The 22,523-nt window shown below is 38.7% G+C and overlaps 1 protein-coding gene across 1 annotated transcript in view; it reads left to right on the top strand.

The window, feature by feature from the left end:
- The window catches only part of ADAMTS18 (ADAM metallopeptidase with thrombospondin type 1 motif 18), a 61,954-nt gene that overhangs the window by 13,341 nt on the left and 26,090 nt on the right, over positions 1-22,523 (top strand). Inside the window, exons 7-13 of the mRNA XM_032768121.1 lie at positions 1,695-1,848; positions 3,090-3,185; positions 4,151-4,299; positions 10,583-10,755; positions 15,505-15,635; positions 15,768-15,891; positions 17,748-17,992. Of these exons, the coding sequence (XP_032624012.1) occupies positions 1,695-1,848; positions 3,090-3,185; positions 4,151-4,299; positions 10,583-10,755; positions 15,505-15,635; positions 15,768-15,891; positions 17,748-17,992 (1,072 nt within the window). The remainder of the gene's footprint in view (positions 1-1,694; positions 1,849-3,089; positions 3,186-4,150; positions 4,300-10,582; positions 10,756-15,504; positions 15,636-15,767; positions 15,892-17,747; positions 17,993-22,523) is intronic.

The following is a 22,523-nucleotide window of genomic DNA, read 5'->3' as shown; positions in this document are numbered from 1 at the left end:
TATAAGTCAGGATCTTCCAGAGGAGGGTGGCAACTCTTAGAATTGGCTTTCTGGTGCAAATACTCATGACTAGAAACTAAAATTTTACTTTGGTATGGATTTCATCTCTGTGGAAAAGACCAATACAAAATCAATGTACCAGATGAGCCCACAAACTTTGGTTTGTGTGGGACATAAGTGGTATTGTGGGCCTTTGTGCTGGCTCTCTTCATAGGAATGAATTTCATCCTCTGTGAATATGCTGCAATGTTCACTTCCATTTCGTTCTTACCCCAAACGTTTTTATCAAAACAGATTTACTAGAATATCAGTGAAAAGTGAATATAAAAGAGGTGCTGACATGAAATGAATGAATATTTGTGGATTTTTTCCTGACCTAGTCATAGTTGATGGTCGTGCCTTCAGTAAGCATGTTTTACAGAGCTGCTGAAAAAAATGGTATCCCATTATTTCCCTAGCACATTGGTACAAACCATGTATGCTGATAAAGGAGCAGCCTTTAGTTTTAGCATTTACGATCACTGGAATTGCAATCTCTGCAACATAAGTTCTTGCTTTTATTATATGAACCCACAATGGCATAATATGCACACATTGTCATTGAATATAGGAGTGGACATTTAGATACCAAACTGGTTTACCCAGGAGCGGCGCCAGGGTTTCTGGTGCCCTAGGCAGAATTTGTGGGGCGGCATTTTGTGCGCTCCCCACGGGGCACGCGGGAGCTTCCGGTTTCACTGCCATCATGCTGCCGAAGAAAGACCCTCTGCTGAAATGCTGCAGTCATAGCTGCAGTCATCGAACTGCTCAATTGCCTGCTGCTATTTTCCGTGGCACGTCGGCAGAGGGTCCTTCTTCGGCGGTGCGACGGGAACGGAACTAGAAGTTTCCGTGCGCTGCGTGGGGAGCGCACAAAATGCTGCCTCCCGAATCCTGGTGCCCTAGGTGACCGCCTAGGGTCACCTAATGGAAGCGCCGGCCCTGGGTTTACCTGACTAGGGGAAAGGAAAGATGACAGAATTTTGAGCGATTTTCTCTGCCACAGTAATATTGCTGTAGGAAAATTATTAATCCACTTTGGGGCATTCAAGCACTTATTATGGCCCAACAGATGCATAGTTGGAAGGCAAATTGTAGGTAGACTGAACTTCCATACTCATGGAACCACAAGCACTAAGGAAGAAGAATGATGGATAATAATATGCAATTTTGGCTTTAACGTGCGCCATCAGCCAAAAACACACAATGCTGATTGGTCTCTCAACTAAAACTCAGTGGCCTTTTTGTATGGCCTTTCACATGCAGAAAATGCAGAAATGAGACACTGCACATGTGGGTTCTGCATCAGATCCTGTGGTCCACTTCTGGAAATTGTAGTCTAGGGAGATCTTCTTGCTCTTGGTTACACTTACATAAGGAAGGGAGAATAGGAAATTGACACCATTTACATCTAATATTACCATAATCCTAGAGCCTGGGAATTCCTGCTTCTTAAAACTTTGCAGGTCAGGCTACCAACAAGAAGTCAACATCTCTTGGCTTCTGCAGCAAGTATTCTCATTCAGTTCATGCCTACAATGCTCGTGAAAGGTACTGTATGCAATAGCATGTTTTTTGCTGTTCTGTAGCAAATAAAAGTCTTTTTGATTAAAAAGCTCAACATCATGATTAATAAATATACGTTCTCATTATAGTACAGCTCAAGCTGCTTGCCTGATTGATGAACCTAAACAAACAGGACAATATAAATACCCTGATAAACTGCCAGGTCAGATCTATGATGCTGATACCCAGTGCAAATGGCAATTTGGAACGAAAGCAAAACTATGCAACCTCAGTTTTGTGAAGGTACCTGTTAATATCTTTTTGACAAAGTTAGAACTGACATTAGAAGACTGTAATGTTCTATAAATGAGTGCAAGGAGTACAATGAACAACAAAGTCTGGATTATTTCTAAACCTGAAATTGCTCGTCATGCTTGTCATATGCTCTGAAGGCTCTAGCCTGTTAGGGATTTTCATGACCCCAGAGGGAGCTTCAGGAGGGACTGTGCCTCTGAGATGCAAAATCTTTCCAGGATCCACAAAAAGCCCAGGCTGAACGCACAAGCTTCACCGTTCATTAGGATGCTACAGCATGGTCTTTTCTCCAGTGACTAGGGTGGTGTGGCTACAACTTAGGGGAAACTAAGTGCTCCAATTGTGTCACTTGTACAGAGGGTGCAAGGAAAGGAAGATTTTATATGCTCCTTCAGTCTTTATGCATTTGCAAAAAGGCCTGGCACAATATAGCTCCTCTTGAGAAGATTATTTCAGAGTAATAAAAATGCAGCTTTCTATCCTTAGCTTTTTGATGTAGGATGTAGCCATATTAACCCATTATTTATGTAGGTGGCTGTTCCGGCCCCTTTGATTTCTTTAAGAAAGGTTTTCTGTTAAAATCACAATATGGTCATTCTGACAATCATAGATTATTAGGGTTGGAAGAGACCTCAAGAAATCATCTAGTCCAACCCCCTGCTCAAAGCAGGACCAATATTCAAATGGCCCCCTCAAGGATTGAACTCACAACCCTGGATTTAGCATGCCAATGCTCAAACCACTGAGCTATGGTGTTGTTATTCATTATTATTATTCTTATGGTTATGCTGCAACATTTGGGATTATTTTATGTTAACCAGCATTTTGCCAAGTGACAACAATTTTTTTATACACAGTGTGTTTCAAGTGTGTTCAAGCACAAGTGTGTTTCAAGAAAATTGTTTCCCTCCACATTTTTTGAAGGTCTGTAGAGTTGTTCATGTTCTGCCCTTGGAGTTTTAATAGCTTTTTGGTTCTTTTATAGTCTTGCCTTGAAAAGACAAGAAGATAATCAGAGAACCAAAACTGAAAATGTTCTAGAAATGTGAAGTCAGTAGACCAGCATGCATCATTATGCTATAAAACGTAGAACTAGTTCTTTTTTGTTCAGAAATGGGTCTAATTCATAGGGCTTTTGTGATAGCAAAGGAATGCTTTGATGAAGTGTCACTCATGGAAAACTTCTAGACATCAGCATACAATGGGGGAATTCTCTCATTTTTTTCTAGGATATATGCAAATCACTCTGGTGTCATAAAGTAGGTCATAGATGTGAGACAAAGTTCATGCCAGCAGCGGAAGGGACAGCTTGTGGCATAAGTATGGTAAGTTACTTAATTAGTGGAGCTACAGTGTTGTAACTTGTATTAGAATACAGTGGACCAAGGGCCTGATCCAACTCTCATTTAAGTCGTTGAAAAAAACAGAATGCTTTTAATAGGAGTTAGAGCAAGGCTGCAAATTCAGGCATGGCAGAAGCAGCATATATTTTACTGTATCTGCTTATGCCAGGAATGAATTTGGCCCATAGTCTATAGATCTATTATCTTTATTGATCCGTCTATTGGAAGGAGCCTGAGGATATGTTCATTTGCTTTACCATGACACTGTAATTGCAAGTATAGGAGATAATAATAATTGTTGCTATTGGTGCGTGTGATTCGATAATTACTGATATTTTATTTTACTGTAACATGTAATTTGTATTAGATATTGTAATTCTCAAGAGCCTGATTTGTTTCCTTCCTATATTTGAATATTTTTCTTCATTTCCTCCTTTCTCTTATTGCAATAATAGTAAATTAATAGCTAGAGGCGAAAATGGCCTCTAATTTTTATATATCCGACTCTGAATGTCCAGGGCTGATTTAGAGGTGCTCAACACCAACAGCAACTGTTAACATCAGCTGGAATTTTTGGTACTCATCACTTCTGAAAATCAGACATAGAGTATCTGAAGTTGGCCATCCAAAATTGAAGCACCGAATATTAGAGACCACTTTTTAAAATGTGGTCCTCAATCATTTCAACGTAGGCAGAGACTCAACGCTAGACAAGTGCTAGAGTTTTTCTTTGTACATGTCATCTTATCTATCTTATTACTACCCAGGGTCCCAATTCTGCTAACACTTCTGTGAGCCATCCCATTGAATTCAATGGGACTGCTAATTTCTACAGAGTTAAATGAATGCATAAGTGATAGCAAGATTGGCACCTAGGTCTTTTCTTCTCAGAAGCCTACTAGGTATCACCAGCTGTGATGGGACATTTGTTGAAATTCTTTTGACAGTGGTGTCGAAGAGGTCAATGTGTCAGATATGGAGATCATGGACCCAAGCCTGTTAATGGCCAATGGGCTGCATGGTCCGAGTGGTCCAAGTGTTCTCGGACCTGTGGAGGTGGAGTCACCTATCAAGAGAGACACTGCAATAACCCAAAGTAAGACACTGATGTGGAAAGGTATTTCTAGAATAATTATTTCTGATGTAACAAAAAAGGGGAAAGGGTAGTCTCTCAGAAAGCTCCACAGCACACTGTGAGTAGTCAGTTACAAATCAGTAGGATAGAGAGCTCTGAAAGAGGGAGGATATTCCGATATCAGGAACAAAGGGCCTGTCTAAAGCCCACTGACGTAAGTGAATAGACACCCACTGACATCAACAGGTTTTTATCAGGCCTGACTAAGTTTTAAATAGAACTGGTTGAAACATAACAAAATGTTTAGAATAAAAAAGGGAAAACATTTTGGCAAAAAAAATCCAATTTTTTGACCAGCTGTATTTTTAAAGTAGCTCTAATGTCTATTTTAATCTATACATTTTACTGTAATATGTGTGTGTGTATATATATATTGCGTACACACTGCCTTCCCAGTTTTCACTAATGTGTACCTTAATTGGCATTTCTGTCCAAAAGGCAAAGATTACATTGGCCAATAGACTGAAAAAACCCTCTTATTGCTTAGAATTACCATTTCAGATGAGTGATAAAGAGTTATCGATCCAGCATCTTTTCCAAGTATTCAATTCAGTTTAGCTTGCAGGAAAAAAAAGGTTTACTGGTTTATTCTGGGCCACCTCTAGACAGACATAGACACACATGCTCTCCATCGTAGCCAATAAAATGATTATTTATGGCCAATAAAAATACAAAATATGACAGATTTTATATGAAATGGTAAAGTAGCATATACACCTACTATATAATGTTATAGTAGGAATAGTCACACTTCACATTTTATATTATGGGAACATGTGGGTTAGTTATAACAGTCTCTGTTGCCCTTCAATTAATGGAACTAATCTTTAAAAATCTATGGCAGGGCACTTGCTTAACGTTTTCTGTTGTGTCTCAGTGTTATTGGATAGACACAGGATTCATGGTATATATGAATTCACAGCTGTCTCTAGATGTGCACAGATGGGTTCTCAATGGAGAATCACATATGCATGTGAAATTTTTTTTAGATTGGTCTATTTGTGTCAAAATTTAAATGCAGGTAGATAGATTTTAGTTTTTATGCTGATGTTTCCATGGGATCTATGTATATACTATACTATCTATCTACTTAGTGCTCTTTTCTCAAGTTCTTATATGGCTATCTTGGCACAGCACAGAATACAGAAGGGGGACCTCTACTAATTGAAATGTTTCAACTAGCTTGAGTACTTTAACTTACATTTCAGCCAATGTTATAAGTGAACCATTCCAATAGGAACAGTGTTTGACTGCAATATATTGTATTTAAACCATCAGTAAGAAATGTGTGTTATGGATTCTGGTATGAATCATGTTATGTTCAATGCCAGTACTTGATCTTGTCTCTGCCTACTCTAATTACATTATACTAGTGATAATTCACTTAGAGCCAAGAGGAGTAACTATAAATCTCTATCAGAATTAGACTTATGAAACCCGCAACACTATAAAAAACACTGTCTACAGAACATCCTGTTCCAGGATGTATTTCACATCCCTGACCAATAGTGCTTTTAAAATAAAGGTGAATGCATTGTAACTAGCTAACGACTACTTTCCAATGTGGAAACACAGTAAAAAAAAAAATATGACACATTCACTGTATTCTGTGCATGTGTAGTGCACATGCACAAAATTCTAATGATTCAGACTTAAATCTTCAAAATTCCTGAAATTCATTTCTGTTTCCCAAATCCAAACTGCATGTGGAAAACTAAATTTGTTTCTCCCACTTTGATTTTTCAAAGGTTTTGGACAACACCAAGGCATTCAGCTAATTTAGCTGTAACTGTTGGTGAAATTCAGTCTTCAGAATCATGATTATGCCCCACTGAAGGTTCATTTCAGCCCTCAAAATAGGGCTTCTAAATACATGGCCTGATTTTCAAAAGCATTGAGTCTCCAGTGACTTCAGTAGGAACTACTGGATGTTCAGTGAGTTTAAAGATCAGATCACTTATTTGGAGCTTAAATGTGAAGTAAATTTAGATTCCTTGTTTTGAAAATCTTGTCCTGTTTGTGTGCGCACATCTGTATGTGAGTATGAGTCTCTTCCTGTAAATAATACCCAACCAATTCAATTTCCTTTTTGTTGACGCTTGTAACACAGTCACTGTGGTCCTGCCCTAGAGTCTTTTGAAACATAGTCTGAATGACTATCTGAATTCAGCATGAATTTACACTACCAAACACCTACTGAGGTCGGCTATAGTACACTGAGAGCTATGCAGATTTGCTAAACTCATTACGCTTTTATAAATTGCCACAGCATGATTTCAGGGATCTGGTTTTTATACATCACAACATTTTACAATTAAGATAGTTTCCCAAGAAATAAGTTACATCATTTAATAGTTCAGCTGGTAAAGAGTCTAAATAGTGCCCAAGAGATTTAAGTTAATACCTGAATCATATCGGTGGGATTGCGTCCTACCTGCTTCATAATTGTGTGCTGGTAACTAAAATATTAGAATACAGTGTTAGGCATGTGCATAATAAAGAGACTAAAATAATAATTATTTATTCACTAAAACAACTTTTTATTCTTTTATATTCAATTATTTTAAGAATGATCATTAGCACTGAAAATTTAAAGTAATGATGCAGTTTGAAAGAGTAATTAATCAAATTTTATAAGGACCTTGAAAGAAGTCTGTAGACCACTGACTTCATATAGGAAAAAAAGGCACTTTAATATTGTAATACTATGCTGAAGTGTGCACATCTAGATGTAAACTATTCCAAAGTCTGAAGGAGTTTGGAGCCAACACTTCATGGTCTAGTTACCATTATTAACTGTTCAGCATTGAATACCATCTCTGGCAAGAGCAGTGTACAGATCATTGCGGTGTATTGTTTGTATTCCATCGGTCAACTTCAAGTGAATAGTCATCCCAGATCTTTTAATTGTTGTCACATCTGCTCCAACAAGGTATTGACTACATGTCTATTTGGTTTTGGTTTTTGTGGGAGATCTGACTTCATAATCAATCATTTAGCTACTACTATAATGATGGAATGTGCATATGGTAATACATATATATACCAGCAGGGCTGCTTAAAATTATTTTGAAGTAGGGGCATTGGCTTTGCTATGGGTATCACAGATGGGCAAATTCATTTAAGCCACACTAATAGTATTTTAATACCTTAGGTCTTTTATTAAATGTGTTATTTATTAGTACATTTATTGGAGTCTTTGTGCTTGGACTCTGAGATTGTTTATAAATAAGTCTTTGGAGACTATTCTCTGCAGCCCCTACTTCAAAACTCCTTGGGTGTTTTGGTATCTCCTTCATTCTTCCATTGTCTGAATCCAGAAAACACTTAGACATGTGAGAAACTTTACTCCTATGTGTGAAGTTATGAATGTGTGTGTGTGGATCAGGGACTTCAATTGTAAGCTCTTCGAGACAGAGACTGTGCACTCCTGTTTGTATTGTGAGATGTGTACCACACTATTTAGTTCTGCTAAATAAACAAAAACCACAGCAATAACATTATTTGATCAGTACATTGAAATTTACATGGATATCTCTGTACTTAGCCTCTGCCCATCCCGAAGATCCATAGGACAACAAAGTTAGCCTTCTTTTTTATAAAGATTACCCCTTTCACATAGTAACAGCTCAGGGTTAGACTGTAGTGAGCCCTTACTTAGCACTCAAGTTCTCTTGGACAGCCCATGTAAGGGCTTCCCAGAGGTGAGGAGTCTTCTAATTAGTTTCTCTCCTCTCGGAGTGGCTCATTGATAAGGGGCAGAGACAGGTGAGGAGTAAGCAGAAACCTACCCATACCCTGCCTCCCACTTACTCGCTGACCAGCAGTTTGGCAGAGAGTGGAGTATACCCCCCCATTTAAAGGTCTGTAGCACAAATGGAAAACTAGACTGCTTCTCTCAGTGCTCCTCTAGGTTGGTGGAGCTTTTTAGCATTCTCAAATGCAGGGCTGGGGCTAAAAGCCACAATCTAACCCTAAATTATTCTGTTATTTCGCTCGTTCGGTGACTTTTACTTGGGCAGGGACTTGCTTCCTTTCCCTCGCTTACATATAGAGGGTCTTGTTCCCTAGGCCAGAGGAACTAAAAGAAATCATACATGCTGTAAAGAAAACGCATCTGAACAGAAATGAGTATGGGCCCAACAATTTTTCCTACTTTATTCAGGCAAAACTGCCATCTATTACACTCAGTCAACATATATGCTCTCTGAGCTGAGGAATAGTTTTGGCTGAACTGAATGGCTGCCAATCAGGATGGGAAGCATGCCTTAGTTCACTATAGGCCCAGTGTTAAGATGGCTAGTAATGATTCTAGTCCATCCCTGGGTGAGGTCAGTGCAAGATTGTTCCCTAGAGCACATTTCCCTAGTGCTCTGCCCAGTTTTAAATGGGCTAACAGATGGATTTCCACCATTTCCTTTGAGAGGCTGTTCTGTAGTCCAGTATTCACTAAAGACTTCTGAAAAAGCCAGCTATTGTATTGCCTTCAAAGCAGTAATGCTGATTCAAGACATGAAAACAGACTCCAGCTTGTTTTACAAATGTATGAGGATTAGAATGTTGGAATAAGCAAATAGTATAAAATATAATTGCAAAATGCACCTGGAAACTCTTATCCATATTTTACCTAGTTGTCCCCTCAGCATCCCTCCACAATGGATTCAACAGGAAAGTTTGTTAACGTAAGTTACAAGATATACTGGATGTTTATAATACACTGTGTAGGGATTTAAACAAACTACTCCCATTATCTTAGTTAGAAACTGTGCAAATACTGCACCAGGTACATTATTCTGAAAGTGTTTCCCTTGATGTTTGTCTAACATAGCCAAGCCATTCACTAAAAGACCATAACATGCATTCCAAGTGTATATTTTCCCTAATCTCTTAAACCATCATTAGACAAATGTATGCAGGTGCAGAATTGGAACAAAAGTTCTACTTACAACTGTTTCACTAGAAGCAAGGCTAAGTGGAATACTACAAAATACTTGACAATGGTTAGGCTGCTGGTTTGCTGAGAACACAGCTTATCATACGGACCAATATGATCAGATTGTTTCCTTGTATGCCCCTGTCCATCTGTCTATTACCATCTATTTCCTCTTGTATTCCATTTAGACTGTAAGCTCTTTAGGGTAGGGACTGTTTTTTTGTTCTGTGTTTGTACAGCACCTAGCACAATGGGGTTCTGGTCCATGCCTGGGGCTCCCAAGTACTATGAAAATATAAATAATGCTAACAACAATCATGTTATTTTGGGCACAGTGGTATATTGGAATACTGCAAAATTATACATTGAAACCATAACATCAGTAGATTTCTATGTAGATCTGCAAGGAACAGAGAGGAGAATGAATACTGTAATCAACTGCTCAGCTCTCGTAGGCATTCTGAAAAAAAGTAAGGCTAACATTTTTAATTTGTTTATTTTTATATACACCCAACTAGTAGTTAAAATCTGATTATATAATTAATATATGAATAGTAGCAAACTAATGATATCATTTATCTTCGTACTAGTCCAAATTTAGGAAAGCATCACTATTCAGAAGGGTATTCAAGTGCACAATTAAAGTCCACTGAAGTCAGTGTGCCTTAAACATGTGTGTAAAGTTAAACATGTACATAAGTGCTTTCCTACGTCAGAACAACTGTGCACAATTCCTTGTTCTCCTGTAAGAGTTGAGTTGCTGGGTAACTATTTAAAGGAACATTTCTACATATTGTAGTTTTAACAATATCACAATGCAATTGTTCATTCAGTGTATGTTTGATTAGTTTTATGTTATCTGTTAATTTTTCCTTTATTAAGAACTATTATGATAAATAATTATTGTTACATACATGAGAATTCTTGGATCACAGTAAACTGAAAACAGGTATTTAGCAAGTCAGTACATTGATACTGTTTAGTTCTGCAGGTCAGTAATTCTGAGATCTGTACTTGTGTTGACCGATCAGATCATACATGCAAATAAAAATACTCTGACTAGCAAGCGTTTAATTCAGTGATCCAAGCAGATAGAGTTTATTGACTACTTTGCTTGGTTTTGGTCATAATTAAAATTCATTGTATCTTGAGAGAAATCGTGACCTTTTGGGTCAATAAGTTGTGCTGTTTAGCTCAACAGAAGTCAATAGAATGGGGCTTCTTAATGAACTGTCACTGAATGTATTTAACAGGTGTCAATCACATCCACTTTTGGTTTTAAAAAATATTCTTTTCTTTCTTTCTTTGTAGGCCACAGTATGGTGGCAAGTTCTGTCAGGGCTCCAGTCGTATTTATCAGCTTTGCAATATTCAGCCATGTCCACCCAATAGTCTGGATTTCCGTGCCCATCAGTGTGCAGAATTTAACAGCAAGCCTTTCCGTGGATGGTACTACAGTTGGAAGCCCTATATTAAAGTTGAAGGTAATTTGGCCATGGTTCCGATTGACAAAATAATTTGCATGAGGCAGACTACCTTGTTATAATTCATTGATATTCTCTGGGCCAAATGCAGCCCCTCGGTGAGTGTGTGGAAATCCAGGTAGGCTTCTGTGAAGCTGCACATGCTTTCTAGCAGGGCTGAATTTGGTCTTCGGTGTAACATCACATGTGAAGTTGGCTTTGAAGCCTGTGAAGTTGGCTTTGATTGTGAATTTAGCTCTCTATCCTCTGTTTCCTGACCATGCTGTCCCTCATTTTTGTTTTATATTGCTTTTTTTTGTTAAAACAAAACAAAAATAAAAAAAACCAAAGAAAACCCAAACAACAAATCACCTTTTCCCATGAATTTCTCTATATGGGAACCACCAACTCCTACAATAACATGCCAGGATCTTCATTCATTTGGAATGTTCTCAGATTTCTAAATGTAACAGTAAATCACTCTTTCGAGTTTCCTACTGGTATATTCTCATGAGAATTGTTGCTGGGGCGTTATAAGACTCATGACTAAGAAACATTCCTTATCTGTTGCTCAAGTTTAAGTTTATTTTTCCTGCATACGCCTCAATTTTATAAACATCCAGTATCATTATTAGGATTTTATTGGGTAGTTAATAGCTAAAAATACTTCCCCATAGTTTCAAAGCACAGTGAATATTTGTGATTGCTATTTCTTAAATGAAAGTGGCGAGTATATGTCATATTGTGGCTGCTTTGTCTACAATTCACAGAAGTTACCTTCAAAAATCTCAAGAGGGCATACTTTTACATACGTACATATATATTTTTAAATATGCTTTTATTTGTGGTCTGTTTAAATATTCTGTAGAGGATAGTCAACATTAGCTGGGAATACAATGATTTAAGCCATCTTCATTTATACAGACATGTTATAAGTAGTTTGATTACTGGTTAGAAGCCTGCTTTCTGATATAACCATTGTGGGTGGGAGGAATGTGTAAAGCTAAAGAGGAGTGATCTAGTTGGCGTGGGTCTCAGAACTAGGTTGCAATGTCTATTGCATTAAATCATTCATATGATGTATCTTGTTTAATGTTTACTATCACGGTGACACATTTATGTTAAACAGATGGGCCAAGAGTTTCAAAAATCGGAGCCTACTTTTAGGCATAAAGGAAAAAATTTTCAAAAGCACCAGAGGGATTTGGGAGCACAAATACTGTTGAAAATAAATAGGACGTACACACCTAAAGCCCCATATGTGCTTTTCAATATCTCCCCCTAAGTCTGCATTTAGACTTAAGTAGGTGGACTGATTTTCAAAACTACTGAGCAGCTTTTACCTTCAATGGAAACTGCTGGGTATTGAAAATTAGAATACTTGGGGTATGTCTACACTGCAAAAAAACACCCACCTCAGCAAGTCTCAGAGTCTGAGTCTAGAGACTCGGATTTACATTACAGCACTAAAAATAGCAGTACAGATGTTCCGGCTTGGGCTGGAGTTTGAGCTCTGAGACATCCCACCCCGCTCTGGGTTTCAGAGCCAAGCAGGAATATCTAACACTCTATTTTTAACACTATAGCACGAGCCCTGTGATCCTGAGTCTTGAGACCAGGGATCTGAGACTCACTGATGCGAGTGTTTTTTTGCAGTGTAGACATACCCTTAGTTAGAAGCCTAAACATATATTTAGCAGTCTAATTTTAGGCTGCTGTTTTTTGAAATCTTGGCCATAGTGCTTAATTGATAGTAAGTGACTCAATAATACTGTCCAGTCTATGAAAAGCAATCATTAGAATATAATGATTGAATTTTCCAATATAGAACCAATCAATTTCCTTGTAGGCATAATCTGTGATCTGTGTATAAGAAGGACTTGATTGCCAGCTAACTGTGCATAGGGATGGCCCTATATCAAATGGCACTCCAAGCAAGGAGTGTCTTTGGCGTCCCTTCCGCCCATTTACTAAACTTTTGAATACCTTATTTTTTATTGCATTTGCAGCCCATTTCACAACTTTGATGCACAACTTGCATGCACAATTTATCCCTGTCATATAAGAGAATACATTTTCATGCTAGGATCTGTAAATCTGTATTTATTCATGCCATATATCAGCAACTAAAAAAAATGTTTCCTCTAACCTTATAGAAACTTTTTAATTTTAAGAATAGCTGAAATGTACTAACATCAAGAAATTGAACTATGCACCAGTGTTGGATGGACCAGTATTAAATACTGTTACAGTAGGTCACAGCTTTAAAATGTTAACCCTAGTCCTTTAGTTGAAAAGGTCTGTGTTATTCTGTTTCAGTTATTTTTCCATCAGATTTGCCCCTTGTTGCTAACTAGATTGCAACTGAACTTTTCACTTCCTATACTGAGCTCCTGAAGGCTTCTTTGTAGGCATCTTTTATTTTCTACAGGGGGAAACAGACAGCATTACGGAGAGCAAAAATCTATGTTCTTCAGTCTTAGAAAGTCATCACACATTACATGTTAAGCATGGCAAAAGTAGTAATGGCATTTCTTTTATTTTGTTTCATAGGTAGATGTTCAATAGATATCTCTGGTGTCTCATTAAATATCTCCTTTATGAGTTACTACTTGCACTCTTCAAGTTTTAAAACACAACTACACTTTCACAATTACACAGTAAAACAAGGTTCACAACATCGCATCTGGGCTCTCACTTCACTTCAGTTAGTAATTATATCTCACTGACTGACTGGCTATTCCCTTCCCCTTGTATACCTATGAGGGGATGGCTGACAACATTCTAGGAGGTTTACTCCTGGGGGAATTCTGCAGCACTGCACATGCACAGAATTCATGACCCTCAGAGATTTCCTTGCTTTCCCACAGAAAAATGACTTTCTGACAGGGAAGCAAAGGGAAACTGCAAAAGCAGTCGCACACCACTCCCTATCAGCACAGGTACAACATTTCAGGCACCCAGAGCAGCTGACAGAGAGTTAAATCACCATGGGGCTGGGAACACCCCAGTCAGGGGCTCCTACCCTGAGCCAGGATCAGCTGCTAGTCCCAGCTGGGCTGAAGCCTGGGAGGATGGGATTTCCTCTTCCCCTGCAAGGAGTGGCTGGGGCTATGTCTGACCTACCCCCAGAAACCTTCCCCAGCTGCAGGACACTCAGCATCCACCCCTGAAAGGTTCCATGAGATTCTACAAAGGTCCCAAAAATTCTAGGAGGTTAGTGAAAAATGAATCAAAATATGGAACACCTGAAACATGTTACTTTAAACATTCTACTTTCCCTTTTATAGCTAACATAGCCCATTGTCCCACCCTCAAGCCCAGCACCCAGGTGGTCACATGGGTCACCTGCCCCTAAATCTGGCGCTGGCTGGGTGGATTGCTTTGGGGGAAAAATGTCTTTTGAATTGAAATGCCAGCCCACAGTCTTAGCTTCCAAATAGGCTGATCATTTGTGCCAACTTGCATGCTCTCCATTTTTAATTGAAAAGTTAAATGAAAATATTACAAATCCCCAGCCAATCTTTTGTAATAAAAATTGAAGCTTGAACTGTGGACAAGTGGCTCTGAAATTTGAAGCCACATCAGCAACAGAGGTTGGAGAGACTGAAGTAGAGCTAATGGAATTTACATGTTGTCATAATGGTATTACATTTTAATTATATGTCTATGTGGATTGCCAAATCCATGCGTTAATTTAAAATAACAACATATAACCTATTGTATTTGTCTGTTTTACCCATTCTGGGGTCCTAAAGACATGATAAACCACTCAAGCATGATCCTTATGGTTTCAATTGTCACCAAGACTGCAGGGTGGAATTCAAGCAGTATAGGTGTATAATAAACATTCCATTAAACCCTAATATGAGTTGCATCAATACAGTCACACAGGAAATTCTAGTAACTCATCATAGCTATACAATAACATTTCCTGACTGACCACGTCACATGCAGAGTTCATAAAATTTATGCACAGCTGCACAGCAGCTCCATGTCTGTCACAATAGTACTTTGTACCTCATTGTCTAGAACATAAGAACATCCATACTAGGTCAGACCAATGGCCCATCTAGCCCAGTATCCTGTCTTATGACAGCAGCCAGTGCCAGGTGCTTCAAAGAGAATGAACAGAACAGGCAATCATCGAGTGATCCATCCCTGATTGTCCACTCCTAGCTTCTGGCAGTCAGAGGCTAGGCATACCCAGAGCATCGGATTGCATCCCTCACCATCTTGGCTAATAGCCATCCATGGCCCTATCCTCCATGAACTTATCTAACTATTTTTTGAACCTCATTATAGGTTTACCCTTCACAACATCCCCTGGAAATGAGTTCCACAGGTTGACTGTGCGTTATGTGAAGAAGTACTTTCTTTTGTTTGTGTTAAACCTTCTGCCTATTAATTTCATTGGGTGGCCCCTGGTTCATGTGTTATGTGAAGTATATAACACTTCCTTATTCTCTTTGTCCACACCGTTCATGATTCTGCCATATCCCCCCTTAGTCTCCTCTTTTCCAAGCTGAAAAGTCCCAGCCTTTTTAATCTCCCCTTAAATGGAGAAGCTGTTTCATACCCTTAATCATTTTTGTTCCTCTTCTCTGCATCTTTTTCAATTCTAATATAATCTTTTTTGAGATGGGGTGACCAGAACTGCATGCAATATTCAAGGTGTGGGTGTACCATTGATTTATATAGTGGCATTATGATATTTACTGTCTTATTATCTATCCCTTTCTTAATCTACTTGTCTCTTCATGTTTTCAGAGGAAGATAGATGTAAATTGTACTGCACAGCTGAAGACTTTGACTTTTTCTTTGCAATGTCCAGCAAAGTGAAAGATGGAACCTTATGCTCCCAGAACAAATATGATGTTTGCATTGATGGAATTTGTGAAGTAAGATAAACTGAAGTTTCTTTCAGTAACAATGTCATTTTGAAGTGAACAATAGACTCCTTAATAGAAAATGCAGCTGTTACTTGAAATTCCCTTGTGTTTGAGTCCTTCACTTCTGCCTTTTGCTTTCAGCAAGTAGGGTGTGATCGTGGACTTGGTTCAAAAGCTGCTTTGGATGCCTGTGGAGTTTGTAAAGGAGATAATTCAACGTGCAAGTTCTTTAAAGGCCAGTACTTGATCCAGCACAAAGCTAATGGTAAGGAAAGCTGTTCCACATGATCATCAGCACATTTCTCGGCTGGATCTCCATGTAGTATATATGACTCTTTGCTCATTAGGTCAGTGGCTCAAGGTCCAGATGTAAACTGAAACTCACAGGGAGAGTGAGAGGAGAGTTCATATCTCCGTTGTTCCTAGGCTACAAGAAAACTATGACCATAAGTCTTCCTTAGTCAAATTGCAAGTATTTTATTATCAGAGGGGTAGCCGTGTTAGTCTGGATCTGTAAAAGCAGCAGAGAATCCTGTGGCACCTTATAGACTAACAGACGTTTTGGAGCATGAGCTTTCGTGGGTGAATACCCACTTCGTCAGACGCAGATGCAGTATTTTATTGTTACTTTAGCACTTTCCATACACACCTGTTTTTTTAAAGCAGTGGCGGGCAACCTGCGGCCTGTCAGGGTAATCCACTGGTGGGCCGCAAGAGAGTGTTAACAATGACCGTCCGCAGGCATGGCTGCCCACAGCTCCCAGTGGTGCGGTTCGCCATTCCCAGCCAATGGGGTCTGCAGGAAGCAGCGGACAGCACGTTCCCATGGCCTGTGCCACTTCCTGCAGCTCCCGTTGGCCGAGAACAGTGAACTGCGGCCACTGGGAGCTGCAGGCGGCCGTGCCTGTGGACAGTTTATGTAAACAAACTGTCTTGTGGCCTGCCAGTGGATTACCCTGATGGGCTGTGTGTGGCCTGCAGCCCGCAGGTTGCCCACCACTGGTTTAAAAGGTAGAGGGTTTAAGGTCGCAGGCAAGTTAAAAATATCTGAATTATTTTGTCTTGAATGAAATTGTGGAAGATATAAAAAGTTGTTCATAGACTAATGACAAACAAGCAGGTGCTTCTTGTTCTATTAGGAACCAGACGGAATGTATGTATATTTTGTGATGTATCTTGATTGGAACCTTTCAACTGGGTTCTGTGGATGGGCCAATATTTAGTGTGCAAGTCTGAGACTCAGAAAAGTCATTTTCTGTTGAGAGAGGAAGGATGGACCAGTGGTTAAGATCCCAGTAGAGGGGTTGGGAAACCTAGGGTTGAATTCTTTGCTCCTCCACAGACTTCTTATGTGACTTTGGTCAGGTCACTTAGTCTCCCTTCTATTTGCCATGTGTGAAATGGGGATAATAGCACTTCCTTAGCTCACAAGCATGTTGTGAGGCTAAATACATTAAAATTGTGAGGTGGTTAGATGGGACCATGTCAGTAATCTAAGATGCAGAGATATCGCATTCAAATGGCCTGTGCGATTACAGAAGCAATAAATCACTGGGAATTTATAGTCCAAGTGATTTGTAGTGTGTGACCAGGTTGCAGAATGGGTGAAATTTTGGATGAGGGCCAGAATAAATCCTTACTGTATGCATAAGTAAAACACAAATTCATTCCAATGGAAATGGCCTGTATATAAGGCAGATCCCCAATAACTGAAAGATCTAGTTCTGTATAAGAGCTTGCACAAACTCTGCATTTTGTTGCATTTCACCCAAAAAGTGCGTTGGTCCTATTTTATTTATTATTATAGGTATTACAGAGAAAACATGGTAAAACAACTGAAACAAATTGATTGTTCCTGATATGTATTAAAAAGAATTTGATTTTTTTTGTCTTCGTCAAGAAGAAAAAAATAATAGAATTCCAGGGACTAATTCACCCACTGAGTTGCTCTAATTATAAGCTGGTGTAGAACATTTAAAATCAGTGTTGTTACACCATCATAAATCTAAAGCAATAATTTGATGGATCAGGACCGCTGTCTATATAGTCCCTGGTTTACTCAAAATAAGGAACTCAGTTTTATTACAATTGGGAAAATATTGCTTAATTCTTTCATTGTAGACTATTATCCAGTGGTCATCATTCCAGCAGGAGCACGTAGTATTGAAATCCAGGAATTGCACATCTCTACCAGCTATCTTGCAGTGCGCAACCTGAATAAGAAGTATTATCTAACAGGGGACTGGACAATTGACTGGCCAGGAAAGTTCTCCTTTGCTGGGACAATTTTTGATTATCAACGCTCTTTTAATCATCCAGAGAGTCTATATGCAGCAGGGCCAACTAATGAGACACTAGTCTTTGAAGTAAGCTTTCTTCTGTTTATTCTATCATTGATGTCTATTACAGAATTAACCACGACAGCTTTAGCTCACTGCTGTAGCTCTCAGACAGATTAAAGAATAGCATTGAGTCATGGTACTATTCAGACTTAATTGTATAGTCATGCTAGACTGAAAGGCCTTTCACCAGTTTGTCGAGGTCTGGGATTTAGTAAACTGTAACAAGCTAGTGAAAAGGAAAATGTGTAAAACACAGCGTTATTTCTCAGTTGCCACACAATTGTAATGGAGATTATAGCTTCATTCAATAAATGGTATACAATAAAATTCAGTGACTTGCAAACTAAATACCAAACAGCATGGTAAAGCGTAAGAGCCACATTTTCAAATATTTCCTCTGAAACTATATGCACATACAGGCTTTTATGCTTGTGGATTAGGTCATTGATTGTCTAAACACTACTCGTGGGTATCTACGCAATTTCCATTCATGCAGTTTTGTAGCTAACACCATGTGGTAGAGAGGGGGGAAAAAAAGATTTTTCACAATCAAGTCACTATCGCCTGGTCTGTCTGCCATGTGTCCTCAGATCAGTGCAGCAGAAAGTGAACTTACTGCTCATATCATTTTTGGGTTGGTTTCGTTTTAGAATTGCAGCACTTTTGCTCCGGGTAAGGAAAATCCTTTTCCTACTGAGTTGCTTTACCAGACTTTTCTGCAATGTGTCCCAGAACACTTGATGGCCAACTGCTAGTTGATGATAGTTACAGAGGCCCTAGCTACATTATTTTACCTCTTTCCCTGGAAATCTCTGACAAGTCTCTGGAACCTCCAGCTTGTCCATTCGGCATGTTTTGACTCATCCTTCACTGTCAGAGTAGGGAAGCAGGTCTTCCCCCAGGGAGTTCAACTCTTTCCCACTCCATGCACTAGTGCTCAGATTAGATCACTACCAAATGCATTGTTTTGCCTTCAGTGCACATGTGGAGGATGACGTTCAGTGTTGTACATCTTTCTCTGAGGCAGCCGTGTCTGGTCCTACACCCCATTACATTCAAAATACTTGTAATTTAAAAAAAAGTGGTATCCTGCTGAAACTTTGCAGCGATGATTAACAAGTCTAAAGCTTCACATCTCACCTCTCCTTCATTCCTCTGTGCAGTAAAACGAAGCCATAATAAGGTCTCTTTACACCACGGTGTGAAATTTCTGCTTTCTTGGCTGCTTTCAGAGTTAGCCAGACCTTTACATTTATTTAGTATAGTTTTTATCTGGAATATTTAATAGTTGAGTTAAATCTTACTTAGTCTTTAAGGCTCTAATTCAGGGAAATATTTAAGTCTATGCTTAATTTTGTCCTTAAATCCCATCGAAGCCAACGGGATTTAAGCCTGTGCCTGAGTGTTTTGGTTTGGGAGGGATTGCTTAAGGGGGTCAAAAGAATTTTCTTATGTTACAGTATATCTTGATATTTTGTACTTTTTAAAAGCTACTAATTTCTTTTATTCTCTGTATGTTTGTCTATTGACATGAACGTTTTAGCCTTAGGAGGGAAATGTTTCAGACGCGAAGCCCGGTTTGTGCAGTCATGTCCAAAATAGCCTAATACCAAAGCTACTCGTATATGTACAAATACTAAGAAATAGTACATTAAAATCCTGGGTATCTAATCCATGATAATGCAGTGTAATTTGAGCTATATTATTATAACCCTGAAGACTGAAGTATGAATAGTAAATTGACATAGAAAGTAATCTGTTTTGTTGCAGATTATGCAAATACTCTGCAAAAATATATTTTAAAAACCTGGTTTTAATGCCAGATAACTCATCTATTTTCATCCTATCAAATTATGCTGAAGAGCTTCACTTAGGTTTAACATTTAACTTCAGGCTATTGCTCCTCTGAGAGCTTATTTAAACGTCTCATGTATTTTTATTGAAATACCTACACTACTAGCATTGGCAACCAGGGACTTTAATGACTAGAAAAGTTAGAGTGTATGTAGGGCTATGTTTTCCAAAAATATATAATCTATGGAGTGTTGTTAATATATATACATATTTACCCTCTATAATTTAAGTGACATTCAATGGACTTTATTCTTAAGCAATGCGAAGCATGTTGCTTTCAAAAAGGTATACTATTTTGGCTCCATCAATTACTCTAAGCTATGGAAAAGCCAGTTCATAATATAAACAAGCACAAATGCATTATTAGAAACTGAGCGTGCTCCTAAAATGTAATATGACAATTTACTATTTCAGTACAAATGATGAAGCAGATCCTGCTTCAACTATAAATACCTAAGATAGGCAGACAGCATATTACAAGGGGTATTTGAGCATGCTGTTTTTTAAACTCTCATGCACCTTTTCAGAGAAGCATGCACAGCAAGCTTGGGGGCCCAATCCTGCCAACATTTTTCTCACAAGGGTTTTTATTTCCATGAAATAAGCATTTGTAGGATCAGGACCTAATATACTGACAACTTTCTATCTAAAAAATTGGATGTTCTTTTTAAAATGTATATGATACTTTATATACAATGTTGTTGTAGCCACATCAGTCCCAGGGTGTCAGCAAGACAAGGTGGGTAAGGTAATTTCTTTTATTGGACCGACTTTTGTTGGTGAGACAGACGAGCTTTCGAGGTACATGAAGCTCTTCCTCAGATCTGGGACAGGTACTCAGACCTTTCCCAGACCTGAAGAAGAGCTCTGGTCTCTCGCATCAGCAGAAGTTGGTCCAGTAAAAGAAATTACCTTACCCACCTTGTGTCTTTGATGCTTTATTATTGTCAGTATTCTTCCAAGGCCCAAGAGCAATTCAATTACTAGTTTCTGGAGAAGATTTCTGTAGGAGGGCACAATGGGTGCCCTTGTAAAAACCCACAGTGCATGTATTACTGGCGTTTGCATGTGTAAATTGAGTAAATAGATGCACCTATAAAGGAGTGAGGTTCCTACATCTGTGCATGCCAATGCAAGGTTTTGTGAGTGCACCAGTAGCATCTTCAGTATGATCCTTTGCATGGTAGCTCCACATTGCTTGAGCTTACTTATCTGTGCATTCCAGCACTCTCCAAAATGTCTCTGTGAGATCCAGTTTGTACAGCATGAACCATGTTTTAAGAAATGGGAAGGCGATTGAAGCAAGATGAATTCATATTACATTTTTGGTTTGCTGACAATTTTTAAGATCCCAGGATTGTTTTTCTGTCACATACATACATTGTTTCCTTTTTACTTTCAAGAGATAAAAGTATTAAAAATCACTGAAGGCCACATTAAGGAATTACCACATTCCCCCAGTAAGGGGCATCACACACTTACACAATTTGGTCCATAGTTCTCCTTCTTCCTCTAAATGGGAAGTATCTGGGATCAGCCCTTTATCCCATGACCTTAACCTGTGCCTGCCTGGATGTGCTGGCTGCAGCCCTGTGGAGCCAGATAAAGGTTCCATCCACTTGTTGCCCCGCCTCCTCACTCCCAGCTTATCTATTTAGATGAGGAGGAGCAGAAATGTGGATGCTTCTCTCCCCTTGCCTTGTGAGTGCACGGAAGCAACTGAGACCTTATGCCTCCCTTCTTCCCTGTCTGGATACATTAAACAATGACAATCTTGCCCTAAGATTCCACTAAATATTTCATGAAAAATGCATCTAAGGGATTTTGGTTTTCCACCCCATCAGACTTCAGCTGAGCACCTCATTTAATCTAAAACTTTACAGTATTCATTAAAATACTATTCAAAAATTGGTGTACAGCAAGAAAAGCATGATGCAGTGCTTTTCATATTTATATTGGAATATTGCAAATATATATATATAATTATGGGAACCAGTCATACCAAGGAAGACAAACAGGAGTGAATCTATAATTTAGCCGGGTTGCGGGGCAGAAATACGAACTTCCATGGCCAACTATTTTTTGGTGGAAGAGAATAAAATTATGATGAGAATGAGGAATGAAATGCATGAGGGCAATGGTGTTTCATTACACGCTTTGTTAAAATTGCAAAAGCTCAATGAGATTTCAAAATCCACCAGAACTTTTCCAGTGAGTAGAATCTCAGGTGGTAAAATGCAGCAGTTACTCTGTATGCCAGTGCTTCTTGGAATCAGTGCAAAGTCCTGAAGTTACAGTTAGTAATATTTATAGTTCTGATTGTGGGTTTACAGAAGCCAATGAAAACTGAAACAACAAAAGCCCAGATTCAGTGTGGATTCACAGCGTAGCTCCCCAAATGGCCAGATTTTGGCTGGATGAAAAAATAGACGAAGCTTTATGGTGGTAGAAATGCGATAGTTAAATGATAATCTGGGATCAGGAATTAATACTAGGCTTTTAACATATGGTTTTGGTAAGGCAATTGTGTCATCTTAAGTGGAGACATACTAGAATATTTTTAAATTACATTCAATGCTCAACACTATTACATTTGTCTGAGATTCAGACATAGGTAATTTAAGGTCACCTGGTTTCAATTTAAAGACATTGTCAGCGTTTTTCAAAGAATTTAGCAAGAGATTTAGCTCAAGAAAGAACT

The sequence above is a fragment of the Chelonoidis abingdonii genome, chromosome 19 (genome assembly GCF_003597395.2).
Source record: "Chelonoidis abingdonii isolate Lonesome George chromosome 19, CheloAbing_2.0, whole genome shotgun sequence".
NCBI classification, from domain to species: domain Eukaryota; kingdom Metazoa; phylum Chordata; order Testudines; family Testudinidae; genus Chelonoidis; species Chelonoidis abingdonii.
The sequence above is the reverse complement of the archived record's forward strand: the minus strand, read 5'-3'. Positions and strand labels throughout refer to the sequence as shown.